This window comes from Geotrypetes seraphini, chromosome 4 (genome assembly GCF_902459505.1).
Source record: "Geotrypetes seraphini chromosome 4, aGeoSer1.1, whole genome shotgun sequence".
NCBI classification, from domain to species: domain Eukaryota; kingdom Metazoa; phylum Chordata; class Amphibia; order Gymnophiona; family Dermophiidae; genus Geotrypetes; species Geotrypetes seraphini.
In genome coordinates, this window is record NC_047087.1 from 40,092,961 (window position 1) to 40,117,778 (window position 24,818).

A 24,818-nucleotide genomic window follows, 5' to 3' on the forward strand; every position below is an offset into this window, starting at 1 on the left:
GGACAAATTTTTCCCCATCCCCACAGGAACTCATTTTTCTAACCTGCCCCAGCGAGTCCTTTTCCTGTCCCTGCCCCATTCCTGCAAGCTCTGTCCCCATCTGCACAAGCCTCAAACACTTTAAAATGATAAGCAGCAACATTCTAGAGCTCAGACTGTGATGTCATAATGCTTCATTCCACCAATGCCTAAGCTCCGTCCTCATCTGCACAAGCCTCAAACACTAAAATCATAAGCAGCAACATTCTAGAGCTCAGACTGTGATGTCATAATGCCTCATTCCACCAATGCCTAAGCTCCGTCCTCATCTGCACAAGCCTCAAACACTTTAAAATCATAAGCAGCAACATTCTAGAGCTCAGACTGTGATGTCATAATGCCTCATTCCACCAATGCCTAAGCTCTGTCCTCATCTGCACAAGCCTCAAACACTTTAAAATCATAAGCAGCAACATTCTAGAGCTCAGACTGTGATGTCATAATGTCTCATTCCACCAATGCCTAAGCTCTGTCCTCATCTGCACAAGCCTCAAACACTTTAAAATCTTAAGCGGCAACATTCTAGAGCTCAGACTGTGATGTCATAATGCCTCATTCCACCAATGCCTAAGCTCTGTCCTCATCTGCACAAGTCTCAAACACTTTAAAATCATAAGTGTTCAAGGCTTATAAGGTTAAGGCAGAGCTTACAGAAATGGGGTAAGGACAGCGACACAACTCACGGGGACGGGATGGGGAAATTGAGTTCCTGCGGAGATGGGGAAAAATTTGTCCCCATATCATTCTCTACTGTGGGACTCAATGAGGCATTCCATGTGTGTGCAGAAACTATGCACTACAAAAACTACCTGTATTTTTCTTGGAGGGGGGGGGGGTCTGTCTAGGGTGCGGAGAGTGGATGTGACAGTACAAATTGTTCATGCTAAGCAGCACAGGATTAAGATGTGAGCCCTAACTGACTACAAAATGGATGGAATTAAGGGGTCATGCGCTAATTGTTGTTAATGGCTATGTGCTAATGCCAACATTAGCGTATGGGAAAATAGAAAGTTGGCCATTTTCCAACTGTGGTAGAAATGGCCCCAGCAAGCAGGAAAAACTCACCTAAGGGGACACTAAAGGCCACTTTTTACTGCAGCTTTAGTTAAAGGACCCCACTATAAGTTACGCACATACCTGCTCACACTTAAACCACTTTTGCGGCTGGCGTAAATGCTTGCACCTAAGTGTTAAGTACATGTTTATCTAGAAGGGTACCATAACTAAAGTTCACCGGACAAAGGCGCGACAACATTTGCGCGCAAGAGAAATGCGTGCCACCATTTCCTGAACTTTGAAGGCTTTCCATTTGCGTTGTGAGTGGGGGTGTGGGTGGGGACCGGACCCCCCCAAGTAAACTTACAAGTGCTTGTGCTCCCATTGGGGGGGTTGGGGGAACCCCCCACAGTACAGTGAAAACTCCCATTTTTTCATTCTTTGGGAGTTTTCAGTATACCCAACGGGAGCACGAGTACTTGTAAGTGTAGTGGGGGGGGGGTTCCCCCCACACACACACCCGTCACAGCGCAAAGGGGAAGCCCTGAAAGGCGGCACTCATCTGTCCTGCATGCACATGTCGCTGAGGGATTATCGGCGCATCTTTGTCCGGCGTGCTTTTGACGGGTCACCTCTAGAAGTGCCCCCTGTGCACCCATGTCAGTAAACACTAGGCATATGTTAGCAGGGTATTTTATATAATTGTGAATGGAGTCGAGCAATTCTGTTTAAAGCGCAAACCATCATTATTTTAGCCATGCAGATAAATACTTTCTGATTGTGTATGTCATTTTAAAAAGCATCTGCATTTGGAAATTGCGGCATTTACACATTTAGGAGCCCTTATACCAAACTGCAGTATAAAGTGGTCTTGTTGCATACTTACGGAGTTTATTTCTGCGTGCCAAGGCCATTTTTTTTCTGCATGGGTAAAATGGCCACAATTCTCTGTTTTTTAATGAATGGCCATGCGCTAATTTTTGCGTTAGCAGGTGAGCCCCTACCACCACCTTTTTGTAGGCGGTGAGGTCTCACACACCAACCACATGCTAATCAGTTAGTGCGTGGCAATCTGACTGCAGTAACTAATTAGCGCAGAGCACGCCTTCCCCCCACGCTAAAAAGTGAAAACTGTTTTTTTAGTGTGGGAAGCACATGCCAGAGTCAAAATTACTGCGGGACGCCTGAATGTGCCCCGAGGGAAGGCATTTTAAGTTGTGGTATGCACGTGTTAGTTCTTACTGCAACTTAGCAAAGTTGGCTATTTACTCATGCAGATGGTAAGGATACAGCAATTTCAAGGGGCATGTTTGGGCAGGCTGAATATTTTCTATGCATTTTTCCCATTTTACAGTGGAAATGTTTATCCATACAGATTTTCCCGTTGGCTTTTGTGGAGGGAATGTTAGTGTTCTTAACCCTTTCAGGACCATAAGGATCGTAGGCCAATTTTTGTGGTTTTGACGACATTTTTATGGTAAAAAGGGCTTGCAGATGCCAAAAAATTGATTTTTTTTGTGAAATATCATTATTTTTTTTTTTTTTAATCAAACTTCTGGCTTATGGACAGTGTGGCAAGTGAATCTTCTCGTCAATCTGGCAACGACGCTAATGAATGAATGTCGGAACCAGTTTGTTTACATAAAGGCAGTATCATATGGAATCCGCACATATCAAATTTAGAACTGTAGACTATCCCAATCAAAATTTATAGGATTTTAAAGTTATGGGACAAATATGTCCCTTGGTCCTGAAAGGGTTAATACCCCGTTTATTATTGTCCTTCATACAAAATTGGGCATTTGCATGGAAGCTGCAAAATCTCTACCTTTGTATATAAAGCTGGCACTTACAGTACATGTGAGTGCTAAATAATGCCATTCATTTATATATATATATATATGCAGCTTTGGAAAATCGCTGCTAGCAATGTGCATGTATTTACCAGTCTCCTTCTATATATTTTACAGTCTCTGCACTTGGCAGGGCTTTTTGTAAAATACACGTGAAACTGTGAGCATTCAGACCTGGACATTCCAAATTTTCCCTCGACAGCCTGTGCAAAATGGGGCCTCATGCATATCAGAAATAAGTGCAAGACGTTAGCAAGTTTGGTTTGCTTAAGTGTCTTGCTGTGATTTTCAATGTGTAATAAACTTTGTGGGTAGCAGGGAGGGAGGTTGAAGGGAAAAGAAATATGCACTGTTCTTCTGTTTCCAGCACAAGACTAGCTCATACCTGCTCAGCAGACAGATAGAGAAAGCAACAAAACATGCCTTTATAGCTAAGTGCACTGGGTTTATTTCATGACTGCATATATTTTGCAGATCCAGATTGACACACTGTACTCCCTGAACCTGCATAGAAGAGTCTTGTGTCGTAATCGATTCTAACCTAATGGTCAGACTTGATTCTGGAGTAGCCTAATGGATAGTGAAGCAGCCTGGGGACCTGGTTTTATTTCCCACTGCATCTCCTGATGACTCTGGTCAAGTCACTTAACTATCCATTGTCCCAGATACAAAATAAGTACTTGTGTGTGATATGTAAATCCTCACACTTAGGGCTCCTTTTACAAAGGCACTAGCGGTTTAACGCGCGTAATAGCGCCTGCTAAACCGCCAGATGCGCTAGCCGCTGCCGCCTCCTCTTGATCAGGCGGCTTTGTAAAAGGAGCCCTTAAATTAGTCATGGATCTTCCATATTCTGTAACACTGCATGCAAATTCTAGGAAAACCTCTGACCTGCCAATGGCCACGCCCCCTTTTCAGGTCCCTGCATAAAAATTTACATACGCATCTTTATAGAACATGGGACTACAAAGATGCACATGTAAATTCAAATTATCGGCAATCGTCAGTAATTGATCGTTGGTGTCCAATTACCGGCCCTAATTGGCTCGTTCAAATAAATTTCATGTGCCCAAATTTTGAGCGCCATATATAGAATTAGAGGGTAAATATATCCATATAACTGTATGAATAGCGGTTTAATTTCACTGACTATCTGTAGACTTAGGTGGAATGCCCATATTTAACCCTTGCTCTGCCTTAGCATTACCCACATGTTGCCTGGGTGATCTGTAAGAATATTTGGTGGCACTATCTATACAGTGCTATTGAAATTCATAGATAGGGCACTTATCTATCCAGCAGCTGCGGCCATAAAGGCAAGTGCTTTTCAATAGCGAGCCCTTCATCTTCAACCAGATAGCAGGTCTAAAATAATCAGATATCTGCTATATCTGTGGCTGAGATAACTGGAGATCATGACTATCCAGTTAACGGTCAGCTTCACCCCTGCACACCTCCGTCTTCTAAGTGGTTAAATGCTGGTCAGACATCCTGTTGTCAAGGTCAAACTCGGAATGCTTTGCAGGGGAGAATTTTCAGTCAAACGAATTATCCAGCTAATTCCTAAAATTAACCAGATAAATGGCTTAGAATATCCACCCTATGTGACCAAACACCTGGGTTTAGTTAGAGGAATAAGGCAATCTCATCCAGACTCAATTGCCCATTTATGTCTTTTCCAGAGAATAACACCCCCCCCCCCCCCCTTTCCATAGTCTCCTATTGGCTGAACCAGGCCCGGGTATTTCACACTGATATTTGTGTTCACTGTTAGTGTAACACTATGCGTCATCTAGATTCCAAGGAGATGGACAGCACAGAAATATTTTTAAACAAATACTTTTTACTTCTGTTCTTTAGGCTATGTTTTTCTGGAGCCCGAGAAGGTCATTTACCGAGTCTGCTCGCAATGATTCATTTTAAACAGTGCACCCCAATCCCAGCCCTTCTCGTCTGTGTAAGTTATACTGTTTCCATGGTGACGTCTTTAAACATTTTTAGGATCAATAGTGAAAATAATTTCTGTGGTCAGCGGCATAAATGTTTTTAAATTTCCAGTGGTTGAATGTATAGCTTTGGATGAATAAATTGTTATGCACCCAATAATTATGCATTCATATGGGAGGCAGGATTTTGGGCACACCGAGGTTGGCTCCACGTAATCGTTTAATTTATACATGTGGATTAAGGTTGGAGAGAAACTGTAATCCAGTCAATATCTGTTTTAAGCAAGCAGGAGAGACTCTTGCCCACTTAAATCGCCCCCAGCGGGCCTGCCGCCACTATTTGGCGCCACTTAACCAGGCAGTGCCACTGAATATTGGCACTAACCAGCTATTTACAAAATGTGCCCGAGGGCAGAGTCAAGGAGGAACCAGGGGCTATGCGTTTGCTGGTAATATTTGCCTGTGCCTCTTAGTTAAAAGTGGCCAAATAGGACCACACATAAATGCAGTCCTAACTTGGGTCGCTGAGTATCGGCTGACATCTGCAAAGTTTTCAGGAAGTGGCTGAAGTAGTTGGGTGCACTCCTTTCCCTCCACCCAGCCACCTCCATCCTGTCAAGCCCCATCCTCGTGGGCCTGCCTTACATCCCTGGTGGTCTGAGGAAGGCAAGTCTACCCAGTGGCATAGTAAGGGTGAGTGGCGCCTCTCATCCACATCCCCCCTCCTTGCCGTGTGCCCACCCCATTCCCTTTCCCCATACCTTTTAAACTTCTCTGGCATGAGCAGCATGCTTCCCAATTCAGTGTCGGCTCCCCTTTGATGTCACTTCCTAAGCGCGGGGTCCCGGACGTGACATCAGAGAGAGCGCCAAAAAGGTATGAGAGAAGGCAAGGGGTGTGCACGACAAGGAGAGGAGTGGGGAGTGAGCGGGCAGGCAAGCAAATGAGCGGGGGAGGCAGAGAGGAAGATTGCACTCGGGGTGGACCACACCCCCACTTACTACACCACTGAACTACACCACCCCCACTTACTATCACTAGAACTCGGCAGCTATTTTATCCAGGATAAGTGAGAGAAGGCCTCAGGCCTATAAAATTCCAGTATCACATGAATGGTTGGATATCTGGGAACATTTGACAAGCAGATTTTTTTCCCCTCTTTCATTTCAGAAAATGGTTAGTCTTTAGTAACCATACATGGAGATTATGGTAGTACTGTATATAATATTGCAAGGTTCCTATATTCTCTCCACAAATTCTTCTCACACTTTATCTGCATTTCTTCATAACTAAAGATCCTCTGAACCTGTCTGATGCTTTTTGGGTTCCATGTGTCCATAAATATTTTCTTAAGTCATTGCCAATCTGTCCCAACCTTTCAGCCTCACTGCATGACCAGTTTCTTTTAGGGATTCCTCTCCTCTGAAGTGTTTAACTCATGTTCAGTATTTATATCTTCAAAGTATTTCAATGTCTCTTTCATATTCCCCTTTCTCTCCCACCTAGGTTTTCTCTAAGTTGATGTGTATTAGGATTTCATTATAGTTAAGGGAGGAGGCAGACTTTGGTGCCATGGAGATGGCTCAGGGATTGTCAGCAACCTTCCCTCAGTGGCTAATGCTTTTGCATTTCCCACTCATTGGGAATGATCTGGAGACATAAGTCTCTCCAGACCATTCCCAAACCTGAGCAGGTGTTAGTAATGGGATTATGTGGTTCCAGAATTCATGATGTTCTGTGATTTCCCCCCCCCCCCCCTGAAGATTGCTGGAAGACTCTGAATATAAAAAAAACAGGTTCTGGTTGTTTCTTTCTTTCCCTGTGATGTTGGGGATCTATTCTTTTCTTTATATCATATTGTTTGGTCAGTAGATATACTAGTTGGCTTTGGGTTGCACAGAACCATATAAGATGATGTCGCTCAGTAGTTCTCAGTCTCCCCATTTGCTGGTAGGAGGTCATATACCCACCTATCAGAAATAGTCTGAAGAGACTCAAGGAAAGAAAATTAGCAGGTGAGATATATCTCCTAAACATTAACTACTCCAAACACCACTTCCAATTCTTTTTTTCCTAATATGCCCCCTCTGAAAATTCTTAACAAATTGTATTCTATAATTCGCTACTTTTTTTCTAAAAGGGCCCCTCTGAAATTCTAAACAAACTATATATTGTAATTCACTGCATTTTTAAGATTCTGCATACTGTAATTTCACTGACTATCTGCATATTGTAACTCGCTGATTGTCCAGCTCTCTTCGATGTGAACCGCCTAGAAGTCGCACGATTATGGCGGTATAGAAGAATAAAGTTATTATTATTATTATTAATTTCTCCTCAAGTCACTTTTGGGGTTTGCTTGTTTTTGGCTGGTTATTCTTCAACCTCTGGCTCTTGCCTCTTTAAGATTGCACTGTTTTGCATTCCTAAGATCATCAGATACGATGCCTCCAAGGTGTCTCTCCTGTTTGGTGCATATGACAACCTTGTTCCCATCATGCACGATCATGGTAGACCAGCTTATATTCATGCCTTGGTTTTTTGCTGTTAACAGTTATTTATGAAATGCTAGACCAAGTCGTATGTTCTTCATTCCAGATAGAGATTGCATCCTTCTGCAAGTTTTAGTATAGTCTGCCAAAGGGCAGGCCTTTCCTACTAATCTCCCTGTAATGGTACTTATGAGAAAATGTTATCCCATGTGTTATTTTCTCAGAGCTCTAAATTTAAAGGAATTGAGGCCAGACTGAATGCTTCTAACATTAGTAGTTTGTGACCTGCTGTGTAATTCTGAAGAAATCTGCAAAGAAATTAAGTAGATTAGAATGTTCTGTCATTATACAGGTAGAAGAAAAAAAAAGGAGATTATGGTAACTTGAAAACACATGCTTGTGTTGGGTGAAGAAAAGCGATCCTAAAGTATCTAAGGGCGCCTTTTACTAAGCTGCGATAGCTTAGTGTACGCAGAATTTTAGCGCGCGATAAACCCACACTATCTGGCTAGAACTAACGCCAGCTCAATGCTGGCGTTAGGGTCTAGCATGCGCGGGCAATTCAGCACGCGCTAAGCACGCACTAAAAACGCTATCGCAGCTTAGTAAAAGGAGCCCTAAGTCAACAGAAAGGATGGAAATATTTCTGCAAATGAGAAGGCTTATTAAGAAAATGTTTTAACACAACAACAAATTTCTAGATCGCGTAACCGTAAGTTCTATGCGGTTTACAAAAGATTATACTAGTGAAGAGAGAACAAATAATTTTATGAAGAATACAGAAATAACTAATTTGCAACATAAATTTGGTCTTAGTAAACTGCAAAGTTTTAGGTGGTTGCAATTGAAGCAGGCCATTCAGGCAGGGTTCCCTGAATGGAAAGATCTTAATAATCAGTATAGTCTGGAATTTTTGTGCTTTCAGGTGGACTTCCTGGGACACCAGGCTGCTCAGTGGTATAAATTGATAGCTGGATTTATAAAAGAAAGAAACCAAAAACTGGTCTTAGGGACTTTTGGAGCATTGAGATTAAGCATTAAATTACTGCGTCTCATGGCCACAAATTTGGACTTGGAGGATGAGATGTACAGTGTCTGCATCTATGAGACAAACTTGGTTTTTTCTATTACATAGAGCTTTCTGGATCCCACTTCGGTTACAAAAGTTGGATAGCTCTAAATCTAATAAATGTTGACGTTGTCATCTCAAGCAGGGACTTTAGATCATTTATTATTCTATTGTCCATTCATTTTGGCATTTTGGAAGTCAATTTAGGGTCAAATAAATTGTTTATTAGAAAATCCAGTGGCATTGGCGTATGATAATGTATTATTTGGCATGTCAATGAGGGCTAAGAGTCAAATATCTTCAAATAATAATAAGCTTTTACTTATTATGACAGGGTTGCCATACAACAAATTACGAATAATTGGAAGAATTGGAATAGACTAAACTATAGTTTCTGGTGGAATTCTCTGTGTCATATATATAAAATGGAAAGGGTAATAGCTACGCAGCAGGGGTATTTAAAAAAATTTCTGGATGTTCGGGAGCCTTTAACAAATTATTGTAATGAGTAACAAAATATTGTAATGAGTAAAAACCTTTTTTCCCTTTAATTGTGTATGTCCAAGGTTGGGGGAGGGGAGAAGGGTAGATTTTGTTTTTTGTATAATTATAAGGAATGTTAAGAAGGGAATTTATTGTATGCTTTTTTTAAGTTCAAATGGTTTTTATTGGTTTTGAGTATTGAACAATACAAACAGAAAAATAAGGAATATCAACAGGATATAAGTAAAGTCCAAATCCAATGTCCGTATATGGGAAAAAAGAGTAAGAGACGTAGATAAATTCACATAATACATTGTGCATTAGGTGTACATGCTTTTATGTGAGTTAAAAATTGGTATGGAATGGAAGGAAGGGGGGAGATAAGTTTTAAAGTGGATTATTGGAGAAAATTAAGTGTTGTATTTAAGTTAAAATGTTATTATTTGCTGTCACACTTATAAGTTTTAAAAATGAATAAAGATTAAAAAAAAAAAATAACTAATTTGTCAAAAATTTAGAAAAGAGAAAAGTTTTCAGCAACTTTTTAAAATGCTCATATGAAATGGAACTGGCTAAGAGTAATCAGAAATCTTTGTCATGATATGCTGCCTGATAAGCAAGGGTATGTTCATGATATGTCTTACTTTTGCAGCCCTTAACTGAAGGAAACGCAAACAGAGCATGTGATCTATTATTCTTCTGCTTTAGCCACTCTTGCTTGCCCCATTTTGGACAAATTTCTCTGATTTACACTTTCAATGTATTTCAATGTTCTTGGCTTACTTCAGCTCTGCTGCAGAAGTAGTACAGTAGACTCTCAGTTAACCGGCACCCGTGGGTAGGGTTACCAGATTTTCTGTTTAGAAAATCCATACCTCTAGACGTGCCCAGGCCCGCTTGTAACCCGCCTAGAACTCTAATTACTGAGGATTCAGTGGGATATAAGATTGCACATAACATAACTTCCGTCATCAAGTAAGATCTCGTGGTACAGTAAAGCCACAGATGTCACCTGATATGTCACCACATGGAATCTAACATCTTTGTTAGTTAAATGTGGCGCAGTGATTAAAGCTACAACCTCAGCACCCTGAGGTCGTGGGTTCAAACCCATGACGCACCTTGTGACCCTGGGCAAGTCACTTAATCCTCCCATTGCCCCAGGTACCTTAGATAGATTGTGAGCCCACTGGGACAGACAGGGAAAAATGCTTGAGTACTTGAATAAATTCATATAAACTGTTCTGAGCTCCCCTGGAAGAATGGTAAATTGAATGAATAAATAAATAGAACATTGTCCATGGTACAAGGGCATTAGAAAAAAAAAAAAGTGGCATATATCCCTTGTATACCAACCCAGCTGAGTGCACAAACCAAATCTGCTGTGATTTGAAAGCTTTGACTTTAATCTAATCTAATACTTGGTTTTATATACCAAGACTTCAATCTAAGGGTGCTCGACTTGGTTTCCAATAGTTGAAAGAAGCATATTAATTGGATAAGCTGAAAGAAGCATATTAATTGGATCTTAAAAGGGTTAATTACCAAAATGTTTGGCGAACAGAGTAGTTTTCAAAGCCTTGCGAAAGGAAGAAAGGGAGCCGAAGCGTCTCAGGAAAAGTGGAAGATCGTTCCAAAGTTGTGTGAACTTAAAGGACAAAGAGAGGCTAAAGATCTTGGTTCTTTTGATACCTTTACTGGATGGGCAGGAAAGCTTAAATTGTTGATCTCCTCTTGCAAAAGAGAATCTATAAAGATTCCAAGATAAAGGAACTAAAGGGATGAAAATACCTAGAAGAATTTTAAGGCGCACTTGAACTGGACTCTAAGATAGCCAGTGGAGGTTGAAAAACAATGGTGTCACATGATCAAACTTACACTTCCCAAAAATCAGCCTAAATAAAATGAGATCTAACCAGAACGATGTAAAGGCAAATCAATTATCCCTGCAACCCCTTGTGACTCTGGGCAAGTCAATTAATCTTCCATTGCCCGGACTGAAAAAGTGAGTTTTGGATATACAGTAGTTTTAAAATTTTGCAGTACTGGGTGAATCCTAGCGGTTGGAAGGGAAGTAGGTTCCATAGATCAGTGTTTTTCAACCTTTTTACACCTATGGACCGGCAGAAATAAAAGAATTATTCTGTGGACCGGTGGTTGAAGAACACTGGGCTAAGTCGTGGGCCAGACCCGCCCATCTCTACCCAATCTCCACCCCAGACCCCGCCCCCATAATAGTACTAATTGCACCTTGCATGTCCCGTGCATCATCTGGAAGCCTTCCCTCTGACGTTGCAACGTCAGAAAGAAGGCTTCCAGTTCAGGCGCAGGACGCCCGTAGGAGCCGCTGTCCGTGGCTTTGTGCACTGAATCAGTTAGGAACAGGGAGCTGGCTCAAAGATAACGCCGCATCGATCGCACCGTGGACCAGCGGTTGAAGAACACTGTTTTGGGCCTGATGCATGTGCTGGCCCTGTGGACCGGCAGGAAATTTCGGTGGACCGGCACTGGTCCATGGACCGGTGGTTGAAGAACACTGCCATAGATGGGTGGAGCAGGCAATGGGTGGAGCAGGCAATCAAGAAAATTTTTGCTTCCTATGAGGACCACAGAGGAGTGTCTGAGGAACTGAAGCACAGGGAAAGGGACAAGTGAGAAAACGGGAAGGGGTAAAATGCGGACCTGACGGACCTCGCGGATCTAAACCCGCACGTCCTTAAAAATCTGAGGTCCGTGCCACCTGTAGTTAGTCTCTGGCTCTGACAGACCTCGGTGACATTTTAGCGCTGACGGATCCTAATACTTTTCCCTCCCTATACTGAGACGGATCCGTCAGCACTAAATTGTCACTGAGGTCTGTCAGAGCCATTAACTAACTACAAGTAGCACGGACCTCAGTTTTTTAAGGACGTGCGGGTTTAGATCCGCGAGGTCCGTCAGGTCCATGAGGTCCGCATTTTACCCCTTCCTTAAGAAAACCAAGCAGAGCCATGGAAGTTAGGAAGACACCTTTGAAATATAAAACAAAATTTCACTGGAAGATAGTGTAAATCTGCAAGGAAGGAGGGAGCTCCTGGAGAAAAGAGGCAGCAGATTTTAGGAGAATCTGAAATAGATGGGAGGGTAGAATTAGACCCGCTAACAAGCTTGTGCAGTAGTTGAAATTGATTTTTATTAGCTCGAGTTTCTGACAATAGGTGTTCAAGTTTATTATAAATTTGATTGATCACATTCAAAATTCTAAGCGATGAACATATCAGTAAAATTACAAAGTTTGAGGGGCAACAAAACAAAGAACTAAACCTTACAAAATATTAAAACAAGAGGAAAGGATGGGAAAAGAAATACAATTGTTGATAGGAGAGAAGATAATTATGGTAAGAAACAATAGGAAGAGAGAGATCAATGAACCTCAGAGAGATTATGGAATTGGAATGAAACTCCTAGTCAGCTTTCTAATTATCAAATGCATCCTTAAAAAGAAAGCTTTTTAGTTTGCTCTTAAAATTTATCCATTATCGGGTCAGGATATTTGAAGCGATTTAGCCAGCCAGAAATGGAAGTGGTGGCTTACGAGAGCAGTGTTGCTGGCTCTTGTTGCAAAAGATCTGGTTAAATGAACTTCTGCTCTTTTGTTCCAGAAACACAGCGCTCGCAGCGAGAGGCCAGCTTAATCACCCACGTGCTAAACACAGTGCACTGAACTGCAGTGCACAGTGTTCTGTCGCAAGTGCTGATAAAAACATTGAGCCAGTGCAGTATACTAATGACTTACTAATTACCATGGCACTGAAAAATGGGCACTGACAGAAAAACCAGCATATACCACTGAGTTTCAAGTTTATTAAAATTTGACCTGGGGTTGGCCACTGTTTATTAAAATTGACTAAGCGGTGTACAGTACTTGGAGAATAAAATTATAAAAGCTTTGGGGGACTATAACTGAGACAAAAATCATAACATGACGTACCGGAGTGTGTGGTGCAGTGGTTAGAGCTACAGCCTCAGCACCCTGAGGTTGGGTTTGAATCCCACACTGCTCCTTGTGACCCTGGGTAAGTCACTTAATCCCCATTGCCCCAGGTACGTTAGATAGAGTGGAAGCCCACCGGGACAGTTAGGGAAAAATGCTTGATGAGTACCTGAATAATTTGTAATCCGCATAGAATTGTAGGATATGCGGAATATAAATTATTAACAAAAAAAAACGGGAAGGAGGGCTGAACTACAATCGTAAAAGAAGAGAAGGATGAAAATGGGCAACACAGTGGGGGGAGGGGCCTATGCTCTTCCTTTATTAGAGTTTCAATGGAATTGGGGGCCTTAGGGGAGAGGGGGTGTCATAGGTCATATGCATCCCTAAATAAAATGTTTTTAAGTTTGCATTCAATTTATCTAGATTTTTCTCTTCCCTTAAGTATAGTGGAATTCGATCTATTTCTAAATTTCTATGTTCAAAATCACTCAATATTCTTATTCACTCTTTGGTGATTTCTAAGATCGATTATTGTAATTCTCTCTTCAAGGGAATTGCGTTGAACGAAATAAAGCGTCTTCAAATCATTCAAAATGCTTCCATTAAGCTTATAACTAAATCCCGAAAGTTTGACCACGTAACACCGCTTCTTAAAAATGCACACTGGCTTCCAGTTATCCATCGAATTACGTATAAGCTTTGTTTACTGACTTTCAAATCTCTTTGTAATAAAACCCCAGCATTTATATACAAATTATTAATTCCATACTCTCCAAATAGAGTTTTGAGATCTAATGAACAGAATTTATTGACTATTCCTTCGCTGAAGGTTATTAATACAAGACGGCGATTTATTTTTTCGGTTACCGCACCATAGACTTGGAATGCCCTCCCAATGTTTTTAAGGGAAGAACAGGAACTTGGAAAATTTAAAAGTAATTTAAAAACATTTCTTTTCAAAGATGCCTTTGAAAACTAATTTTAATACTCCATAGCCCTAACAAGTTTTATCTTATAATATTTTAATTGTTATTTTGTTTACCTTCTGTATCTTTCCCTTTTTGTTTCTACTTTACTATGTTGATTTGTATTTCACTTCCCTATTTACCCAATGTTATGAGTATGTTAAGTTAAATTTCAATCCCTGGTCATTATATAAATTTTGTTTTGTATTGTATTGTTTCCCATCAATATGTAATTTTAAACTGTTCATCGCTTAGAAGTATGATTAAGCAATTAATCAAAAAAACTATTAAACTTGAAACTTGATATGCTGTTGTTTAGGGATTGACCGTAAAGAGTCTCCCGGTCCCGTCCAGTGCAGAGATTAGTTCATGCACTGACAGAAAGGAGAAAACAAAAATCCCAATAAAAAAATTATTTGGTGCCCAATGAGCCCTCTCCCTGCAAATCTTATCCTGATGACCCAACAGAGCCCCCCCTCCCTCCTTCCCCCCCTCCCCCGGCCGGGCAAGATTAAGACAGAGAAAAACTAAGCACGTGCCTAGGGGCCTAAACATTTAAAAGAGGCTCTCTCAGTTGTGCTAACTCAGTGACTCTCGAGGCAGATTTTTGCCCTGGAAAACCAGCTGTTGGGTTAAATATGAATGTGAGGGGGTGAGATCAGGGTGGGAGTCAGAGGTCTCTTTATTTTCACTACCCCACTTGCAAATGTGATCCATGGAAATACCATCTAATCAGTCATAAGAACATAAGAATAGCCTTACTGGGTCAGACCAATGGTCCATCAAGCCCAGTAGCCCGTCTTCATGGTGGCCAATCCAGGTGACTGGCACCTGGCAAAAACCCAAATAGCAACATTCCATGCCACCGATCCAGAGCAAGCAGTCTGTCTCAATAACAGACTATGGACTTTTCCTCCAGGAAATTATCCAAACCTTTCTTAAAACCAGTTATGTTAACCACTTTTACCACAATCTCTGGCTACATGTTCACAGAGCTTAACTATTCTCTGAGTGAAAACATATTTCCTCCTATCAGTTTTAAAAGTATTTCCCTGTAACTTCATCAAGTGCCCCCTAGTCTTTGTAATTTTTGATGGAGTAAAAATTCGATCCACTTGTACCCATTCTGCACCACTCGGGATTATGTAAACTTCAATTATATCTTCCCTCAACCATCTCCGCTTCGAACTTCACGGTATAGCGGTATATAAGAAATAAATTATTATTATTATTATCTCTTTCCAAGCTGAAGAGCTCTAACCTCTTTAGTCTTTCCTCATACGAGAGGAGTTCCATCCCCTTTATCATCTTGGTCACTCTTCTTTGAACCTTTCCTAGTTCTGCTATATCTTTTTTGAGATAAGGTGACCAGAATAGAATACAATACTCAAGGCAAGGTTGAATCATGGAGCAAAGCAGAGGCATTATAGCATTCTTAGTCTTGTTAACCGTCCCTTTTTGATAATTCGTAGCATTTTGTTTGCTTTTTTGGCCGCCACCACACATTGGGCAGAAGATTTCAGCATTTTGGGTCAGACCAATGGTTCATCTAGCTCAGGGGTGTCAAAGTCCCTCCTCGAGGACCGCAATCCAGTCGGGTTTTCAGGATTTCCCCAATGAATATGCATGAGATCTATTTGCATACACTGCTTTCATTATATACTAATATATATCATGCATATTCATTGAGGAAATCCTGAAAACCCGACTGGATTGCAGCCCTCGAGGAGGGACTTTGACACCCCTCATCTAGCCCAATATCTTGTTTCCACAGTGACCAATCCAGGTCACAAGTATCTGGCAGAAACCCAAATAGTAGCAGATTCCATGCTACCAATCCAACGGCAAGCAGTGGCTTCCCTCTTGTCAATCTCAATAGCAGATTGTGGACTTTTCCTCCACAAACTTGTCCAAATCTTTATTAAACACAGCTACACTAACTACTGTTAACACATCCCCTGGCAACAAATTCCAGAGCTTAACTAGTCATTCCTTCTATTGGTTTTAAAAGTGTTTCCCATAGTCTGGACAAGTATGGCATAGTATACAATGGGTCTCATTTTCAAAGCACTTAGACACACAAAATACCATATAAACTTATGGTACTTTATGCGTCTAAGTGCTTTGAAAATTAGCCCCAATGTCAGTTGCATGCCGCCTTGCTGCATTTGTAAGTTAGGTCTGTGCCTGGTGCGACTAAGGGTGTATAAGTTTGATGCGGCTGATACCAGGTTGCGCTAGTATTTTACAATGAAATCTAGGCACTAAGATGCTGTCAGAGAATAAGGTCCCTGTGCAGCACTGGGTGACCTAACAGTGGGTGCCCGGTGCCCATTGGAGTGTACTGCCAACTGCCTACAGCAGGGGTATCCAATGTCGGTCCTCGAGGGCCGCAGTCCAGTCGGGTTTTCAGGATTTCCCCAATGAATATGCATGAGATCTATTTGCATGCACTGCTTTCAATGCATATTCATTGGGGAAATCCTGAAAACCCGACTGGATTGCGGCCCTCGAGGACCGACATTGGACACCCCTGGCCTACAGCATGGATCAAGCGTATGTGTTTCTAAGTACATGAGAGTCACATGAGGGAGCTTGGAGGGGAGGGGAGAAGCAATAAGCAGAAAATGCCTGCCTGTGAGAGCGGCATGCTGGTTCTAACAGAGAACTTTTAATTCCTCTGAAGTTCTCACCAGAAAGCCAGATTTGAAAATTCACGTAACTCTTTCCATGAATAAAGTTCTTAATACCTTATGAACATTCTTTTAAAATTCTACGGGCGAGGCTATACAGTAGTTAATCTGAGAAAAGCACCAGTCCTGAAAAGGGAAAATTACTGAAGTCCACTCGCCGCCTTTATGAAGAAGTTCACTCAAAGCAGTATGGGGGAGCCTAGCATTGTAATATACCGGCCACTAGGGTGAACCCAAAAAATTAATTAACACATTTTGTTTGTCCACAAGGCTAATTTTATTCCTTTATATAAAAATGAAAAAAAAAACCCACAAAAAGTTTTAATTAAAACAAATTTTAAGGGTCGCCCTACCTCACTGTTTTGTTTTTTTTTAATTACCGCTAAGCTTAACAGTATATTGTAATTCTTGTGCACTCGATAAATAATCAACGCAATAAGAGCCGCCTTTGATGCAGAAGGAAACGTCTTTCGATGGCTGGCCACTAGCCAAAGAACAAATTGTTTCTGTTCTTCATATTTTGTCAAAGTATCATTGTATTTTTCAATGAGGCTTATCCCTCATAAGAACATAAAGAATTGCCATACTGGGACAGACTGAAGGTCCATCAAACCCAGTATCCTGTTTCCAACAGTGGCTAACCCAGGTCCCAAATACCTAGCTACAGTAGATCCCAAGTAGTAAAAGACATTTTATGCTGCTTATCCTAGAAATAAGCAGTGGATTTTCCCAAGCCATCTCAATAATTGACTATGGACTTCTCTTTTAGGAAATTAACCAAGCCTTTTTTTAAACCCTGTTCTGCTGCATCATTAACAACAGTTAGTTTGGATGCCCAATTCCAAAGTTCCTTGAAAATTGGATCGTCAGTCCACTCTGGGATATTCTTCAGGAATAATTTCGCTTTTGTTGATCCTCCTTTAATCAAGAGATCAAAACTTGGCTTATGAACTTTTGTTTTAGGAAATTATCCAAACCATGCTAAGCTAACTGCTTTCATCACCTTCTGCAATGAATTCCAGAGTTTAATTTCATGTTGAGTGAAGAAATATTTTCTCTGGTTTGTTTTAAATCTACTACTTAGTAGCTTCATCGCATGCCCCTAGACCTAGTATTTTTGGAAATAGTAAACAAGTGATTCACATTTACCCTTTCCACTCCACTTAGTATTTTCTAGACCTCTGTCATATCACTCCTGAGCCGTCTCTTCTCCAAGCTAAAGAGCCCTAGCCCTTTAGCCTTTTCTCATAAGGAAGTCATCCCATCCCTTTTATCATTTTCATCACCCTTCTCTACCTTTTCTAATTTCGCTATATCTTTTTTGAGATACAGTGACCAAAATTGCACACAGTACTCACTCAAAGTGTGGCGATTCAAAGGCATTATAACATTTCCATCTTTGTTTTCCATTCCTTTCCTGATGATTCCTAATATTTTATTTGCTTTCTTAGACACTGCCACACACTGAACGGAGGGATTCAATGTATTTTCAATGTTGACACCTAGATCCTTTTTCCTGAGTGGTGACTCCCTGCATCGTATAGCTATAGTTTGGGTTCTTCTTTCCCATATGTACCCCATGAGCGTCTGCTAAGGAAACTGGAACCACAGCGTGGAAGGGGACATGCACAGATGGATCTGTAATTGGCTGGTGGACAGGAAGCAGAGGGCAGGAGTAAAAGGACACTACTCTGACTGGGAAGCAGTCACGAGCGGTGTCCCGCAGGGGTCAGTGCTGGGACCACTGCTGTTCAATATATTCATTAATGACCTGGAAGTAGGAACGAAGTGCGAAGTTATAAAATTTGCGGACGACACAAAACTCTCCAGTAGGGTTAGAACTGTTGAAGAATGTAAAGAACTACAAAGGGACTTGAACAAACTAAGTGAATGGGCAAATAAATGGCAAATGTGCTTAAATGTAGAGAAATGCAAAGTCTTGCACATAGGGAAAGGAAACCTGATGTACAACTACAAGATGGGGGGATGGTATTGGGGAAAAGCAACCTAGAAAGGGACTTTGGGTTTTAGTGGACCAATCAATGAAGTCGGGAGCACAATGCGCAGCGCCTTAAAGAAGGCGAACAGAATGTTGGGCATTATCAAAAAAGGAATCACTACCAGAACCGAAGAAGTTATCCTGCCGCTATATCGGGCGATGGTACACCCGCATCTGGGATACTGCGTTCAATACTGGTCGCCGAACCTTAAGAAGGATATGGCGACACTCGAGAGGGTCCAGAGAAGAGCAACAAAAATGATAAAGGGCATGGAAGACCTTTCATATGCTGAGAGGCTGGAGAAACTGGGGCTCTTTTCCCTGGAAAAACAGAGATTTAGAGGGGACATGATAGAAACTTACAAGATCATAAAGGGTATAGGGAAGGTAGAGAGGGGCAGATTCTTCTACTGGCGGGGGAAACAAAAACAAGAGGGCACTCAAGAAAATTGAAGGGAGACAGATTCAGAACCAATGCTAGGAAGTTCTTCTTCACTCAGAGGGTGGTGGATACCTGGAATGCGCTTCCGGAGGAGGTGGTAGAGCAGAGTACGATTTTGGGTTTCAAAAAGGGGTTGGACAAGTTCCTGAAGGAAAAGGGGATTGAGGGGTATAGTTAGAGGGGTACTATATAGGATAAAATGTCTTAAGTAAAGGATCACTTACAGGTCACTGACCTGGGGGGCCGCCGCGGGAGCGGACTGCTGGGCACGATGGACCTATGGTTTGACTCGGCAGAGGCGATGCTTATGTTCTTATGTTCTTATTTTGCACTTGCTCACATTAAACGTCATCTGCCATTTTGATTCCCAGTCTCACAAGGTCCTCTTGCAATTTTTCACAACTTTGTGTCATCAGCAAATGTAATTATCTCACTAGTTATTCCCATTTCTAGATAATTGATAAATATGTTGTTGGGGTTTTTTTTTGTAAATCTTTATTGACATTTCAAACTTTATAATGTAGACAATTGAAGAATCAGAAAAACTGTATGAAAATACATTATCATCACAATTATTACATTAAACAATTTTTTATCCCCTTCTTATCCTAATTATAAACAATAATATTATACATTATACTATCAATATAATAAAAAATTAATTTTACTCTTCCAAATAAATAATCCACCCCCCACCCTCCCTGGATGTGTAAAGGAGTCTAACGAAAAAAAAAAGGAGAATCATAATTTTAATTATAACGTAATAAAATTAGTCAATGGACCCCCCATAAATATGTTAAAAAGCAGTGGTCCTAGCAGATCCCTGGGGACCTCTTCTCCATTAAGAATATTGACCATTTAAACCTACTCTCTGTTTTCTATCTTTCAACTAGTTCTTAATTCATAATAGGACCATTGTTTACCATTGTTTATACCCCTGTTTTCTGTACCATATTTTACCACTGTATTTGCTTCTGTTTTGATGTCAAATTTTTACCTGTTTTTCTGCTCAGTCTCTGCACCACACTGTACTCTCTGCCAAAGGTTTTGTTACCAGTCTCTCACTCCAGTTGCCCCGTTCCCCTAGCACATCACTGTGCAATCCCCCTATTACCCATTTATTACCCCAAGTCTCTTCCGCTCTAGGCACCACACGGAAAGCGCTTAGCCACAAATCGTCCCCACTAGCCCCTTTAGCCCAAAAAAAAAAAAAATAAAAAAAAAAAGGCTCTCCTCCCCTCTCTCGGCCCCGTACTTAGTAAGCTCAATTCAAATTCCCCTGCTCCTCCCCCAACCAACTCTACTCCCCCTTGCTGCAGACTCTCACACACCAACCACCCCACCATGAATCCATCCTTCTGGATCCTTCTCCTCCTACTCTGCTCACCTCTCTATTCTTCCCTCTGTCTGAAACCTCCCTCCCCCAACCTTCTCGACCCCGCTAACTCCAATACCATCTGCCCCGGACTCAGAATCCCCACATTGATACGCACCAGAATTTCCCCTCCCAAGAAAAACCCCCGAAAAGTCAACCAAGATTCCCTAAAGCCCCTACCCCCTGCCAATCCTCCCAACACTGCCCCAGACTCTCTCACCCCAGTCCCTACACTTTACTGCAATGCCAGATCCGCGTGCAACAAGACCCAAATCTTGAAAGACCTTCTAGACGAGCTCGACCCTGGATTCCTGTGCATCACAGAATCATGGATCGCCAAAGACGACCTATTCACGCAAAACGAACTCCTCCCCCACGGTTACCAAGGCCTCTTTTCTCCCAGACCCAATCGAAAAGGAGGTGGCCTGGCACTCCTCTACAAATCTTTCTTCGACGTCCAGCTCCTCGAGACGGGCACCCATCCTTCTCTAGAATATTTGCTTGCTTCAGTCAATGACGAACTCCGCACCCACCCACTGGGCATCCTATTACTATACCGGCCGCCCACCCCTTGGGCAAAATCTTCAAATCTCGTCTATGAGACCATAACAAATGCCTTCCTTAAATTCCAAAGACTTCTGATTGTTGGTGATATCAATCTCCACCTCGACGACACAAACAACAATGATACATCCGAATTCAACAACTTCCTTACCTCTCTTGGCTTTCCCTCACCCACCCCATCCCCAACCCACGAAAAAGGGCATACTCTAGACTTCACCACCTTCATCGATCTTACCACCTTCAAAACCTCAACCGACGACACTCGCTGGGAACAAGTCCCCTGGTCAGACCACTTCTTAGGGACTACCTGTCTCCCCGTCTTCATGTCACACCTTGACTCCCCACCCCACTCCTCCCATTCCATAACCTTCCGAAAAAAAACCTCGAGCAACCTATTCTGGCCCAAATTTCTCAACAAACTCTCCTCCAACCCTAGACCTATAGACCCCGAATCACATTGGCACAACTGGACTGCCCTCTCCGAGTCCACCTACCACTCCCTTGCTCCACTAACCACCAAAACCATCTCCTACCCCCGAAAGGCCCCCTGGTACCTACCTCTTCACAGAGAATTAAAACAGAAGTGTCGCGCTTTGGAGCGCAAATGGAAAAAATCCAAATCCCCCTCCGATAGACAGACCTGGAGGGCTTACATTAAATCTTACAATTCAACATTAAAAAAAGCCAGGAAAAACTTCTTTGGAGACAAGATCTCCAGATCCAACAACCAGATCAGTGCGCTGTTCAACATCTGGCGCTCCCTAACTACAAAAAAAGACCCGTCGTTGCTTCCACCATCTCTATCAGCCGAGGCCCTTGCAAATTTCTTTAATGAAAAGATTTCCACCCTAAGATGCTCCTTCCCCCCCACAGTCTCCTACAATCCCCTGACCTCTACTGTTCCCAACTCTACCTTACCTGTATCCATTCCTGCCGACAGATCCTGGACCGCCTTCGAGCTTGTCTCTGAACCGCAAGTCTCTAAACTCTGCCTCAAATTAAAAACTTGCAAGTGCATTTTGGATCCTTTCCCCTCCTACCTATACGAGAATATCCCTACACAGGCCATCACTTCCCTCACCGAACTTATAAACTCTGCCCTAACATCAGGCCTTTTCTCCCCCGACATGGGTCACATTTCACTGTCCCCTCTACTGAAAAAGGCCGATCTCGATCCCTCCATTCCATCAAATTACCGTCCTATAGCAAATATCCCTCTCCTAACCAAACTATTAGAATCCATCATATCCACCCAACTCTCATCCTACCTAGAACGATTCTCTATCCTCCTACCCCACCAATTCGGCTTCAGACCCAACTTCAGCACCGAATCCCTCTTGGCCTCACTAATCTCTAAGGTGCAACAACTCCATTCTCGCAACAAACTTGCTGTTCTTCTTCAATTCGACCTCTCCGCAGCCTTCGATGTCGTTCACCACGACATCCTAATCTTCCAACTCTCCGAAATAGGCATAAGCTCCACAGTCCTGGATTGGTTCTCGAAATTCCTACGCTCCCGCTCCTACACCGTTAACACAAACGGTACCTCATCCCCCGCCTGGAAGCCAAAATGTGGAGTCCCGCAAGGCTCACCCCTCTCCCCTATCCTTTTCAACATCTACATGTCCTCTCTGAAACTCCTTCATTTATCCCCCCTAGAAACTCTCTACTCCTACGCTGACGACATCCTCATCCTCCTCGAAACCGACTCGAACCTCTCGAACCTTGCTGAGAACATCTCCACATGTATTACGAACCTCCAATCCTGGGCCCAATCTGTACAAATGAAACTGAATGAGTCCAAAACCAAACTACTTTGGCTCGGCCCAATCTCAGACCATTTACCCACCTCCATCCCTCTACCCTCCGGCCCCACTCTTCAGCTTGAGTTTTCAAGCAAAGTCCTAGGCATCATCTTAGATTCCTCTCTCTCCTTCAACGATCACCTCAACTCCCTGGTAAAAAAATGCTTCTTTAGCCTCCATATGTTGAGGAAAGTAAGATCCTGCTTTCATCATTCTCATTTCGCCATCCTCGTCCAATCCACCATCCTCTCTAGACTGGACTACTGCAACTCCATCTATATAAGCCTAACTAAGAAAAACCTCCATAGACTTCAACTAATTCAGAACGCCGCAGCCAAGCTTATTTTCGCAAAAGGCAAGTTCGACCACGTTTCCCCACTCCTCTTCAAGCTTCATTGGCTCCCAGAATACTCCAGAGTCCTCTATAAATGTGCCTGCATAGCCTTCAAGATTCTACATGGCGTCCTCCCTCCCATTATCCCACTCTTCTGGAATTCCTCAAACCCGCTCTCGACTAGATCCTCCCAAAAACTGAAACTATCTTTCCCTTCCATAAAAGGTATATCCCGCGCAGGAAAACTTGGAACATCCCTCCCCTTTAGAACCATAGAACTCTGGAACAATCTTTCATCCCCGCTCAGAAATTCTAGCTCCTTCCAATCCTTCCGCAAACACTTGAAAACTTGGCTCTTTTCAAAAATCTAATCACCTCCCGTGCTCTAGTATCCTGTCCCCCTCTATCTCCTCAGTCCCTCTCCTATATCCTTTCTTTGTAGTTCCTTTCCTTTCAAACTCTGTAAACCGTGCCGAGCTCTGCGCGCGCGGAGATGGTGCGGTATACAAACCTAAGGTTTAGTTTAGTTTAGTTTAGTTTAGGACATTACCTCTCAGAATTTTTTCATGAGATACTTTGTCAAATACCTTTTGAAAATCCAAATACACAGTATTGACCAGCTCACCTTTAGTCACATGTTAATTTAACCCCTTTAAAGAAATGCAGTGGATTGGCGAGGCTAAATTTCTCTTGACTAAATCCATGTCAGATTTGTCTCATTCATTAATCCATGCTTAATGTATATGTTCTATCATTTTGTTCTGTATAATAGACTCTACCATTTTGCCTGGTACCGATGTCAAACTCAGCAGCCTGTAGTTTCCTGGATCACCTCTAAAACCCTTTTTAAAAATCGGTGTTTTGTTCCAGTCTTCTGATGCCATGCTGGATTTTAAAGATAAATTACAGATTACTAACCATAGCTCTGCAAGTTCATTTTTCAATTCTATCAGCACTCTGGGATGTTTACCATCTGGTCCAGATGATTTGCAGTTTGTCAGATTGACCCATTACATCTTCCATTATTACAGAGATTTGTTTCAGTTTCTCTGGCTCATCAACATTGAAAACACTTCTCATCTGTATGCAAGGGGGCACCTGGACTTGAACCAGGGACCTCTTCATCTGCAGTCAAATGCTCTACCACTGAGCTTTGTCCACCTTTGGAATTGATGCAAACCCGTCATAGTCAGATTAGTGTACTGTGCATTTTAGTAATCCAGAATCACAGAATTGCAAATGTGTTTCATGCCAGTTGCTTGAATAATGGTCGTGCCATGGGTCTATGAGGCAGTGTGACAAAATCGGTGAAAAGAACACTCACAGCTCTAGGGAAAACCCAGCTCACCTATTCTTCAACAGCAGCTGACACAAAAGTGAGATGACCATTCAAAAACTTAATGTTTTGAAGTTTTAAATTCAAGGTCTCTGTGAAAAAGGCCTTAGTGCAACCAATATATCCACACATTTATAATGACAGATACTTGTCCAGGGACAAGAGATACTTCAGCTCAATTCTAGCAAATCCCCTAGCCAGCTGGGTTTTCAGGAGGTCCACAATCATTATGTATGACATAGATCTTCATGCACAGCTTCATTGTATGTCCATCTCCATGTTAGATAACTATGGCAAATTGTAATTGGTAAGCTGTATATTATGTTTGTCAGGTTAGGATAAAAACTTGTATCGTAAACTTGTACCGAAATTATGTATGTTTAACCTGTAAACTATTCTGAACTCTTTGGGGACAACAGGATAGAAAAATGAATTTAATTAGTTAATTAGC

The 24,818-nt window shown here is 42.0% G+C and overlaps 1 protein-coding gene across 1 annotated transcript in view; it reads left to right on the forward strand.

Annotated features, from left to right (window-relative positions):
- Positions 1 to 24,818, forward strand: part of SLC7A10 (solute carrier family 7 member 10) — a 122,045-nt gene that overhangs the window by 84,249 nt on the left and 12,978 nt on the right. Inside the window, exon 8 of the mRNA XM_033940099.1 lies at positions 4,749 to 4,845. Coding sequence (XP_033795990.1) covers positions 4,749 to 4,845 — 97 coding nt within the window. The remainder of the gene's footprint in view (positions 1 to 4,748; positions 4,846 to 24,818) is intronic.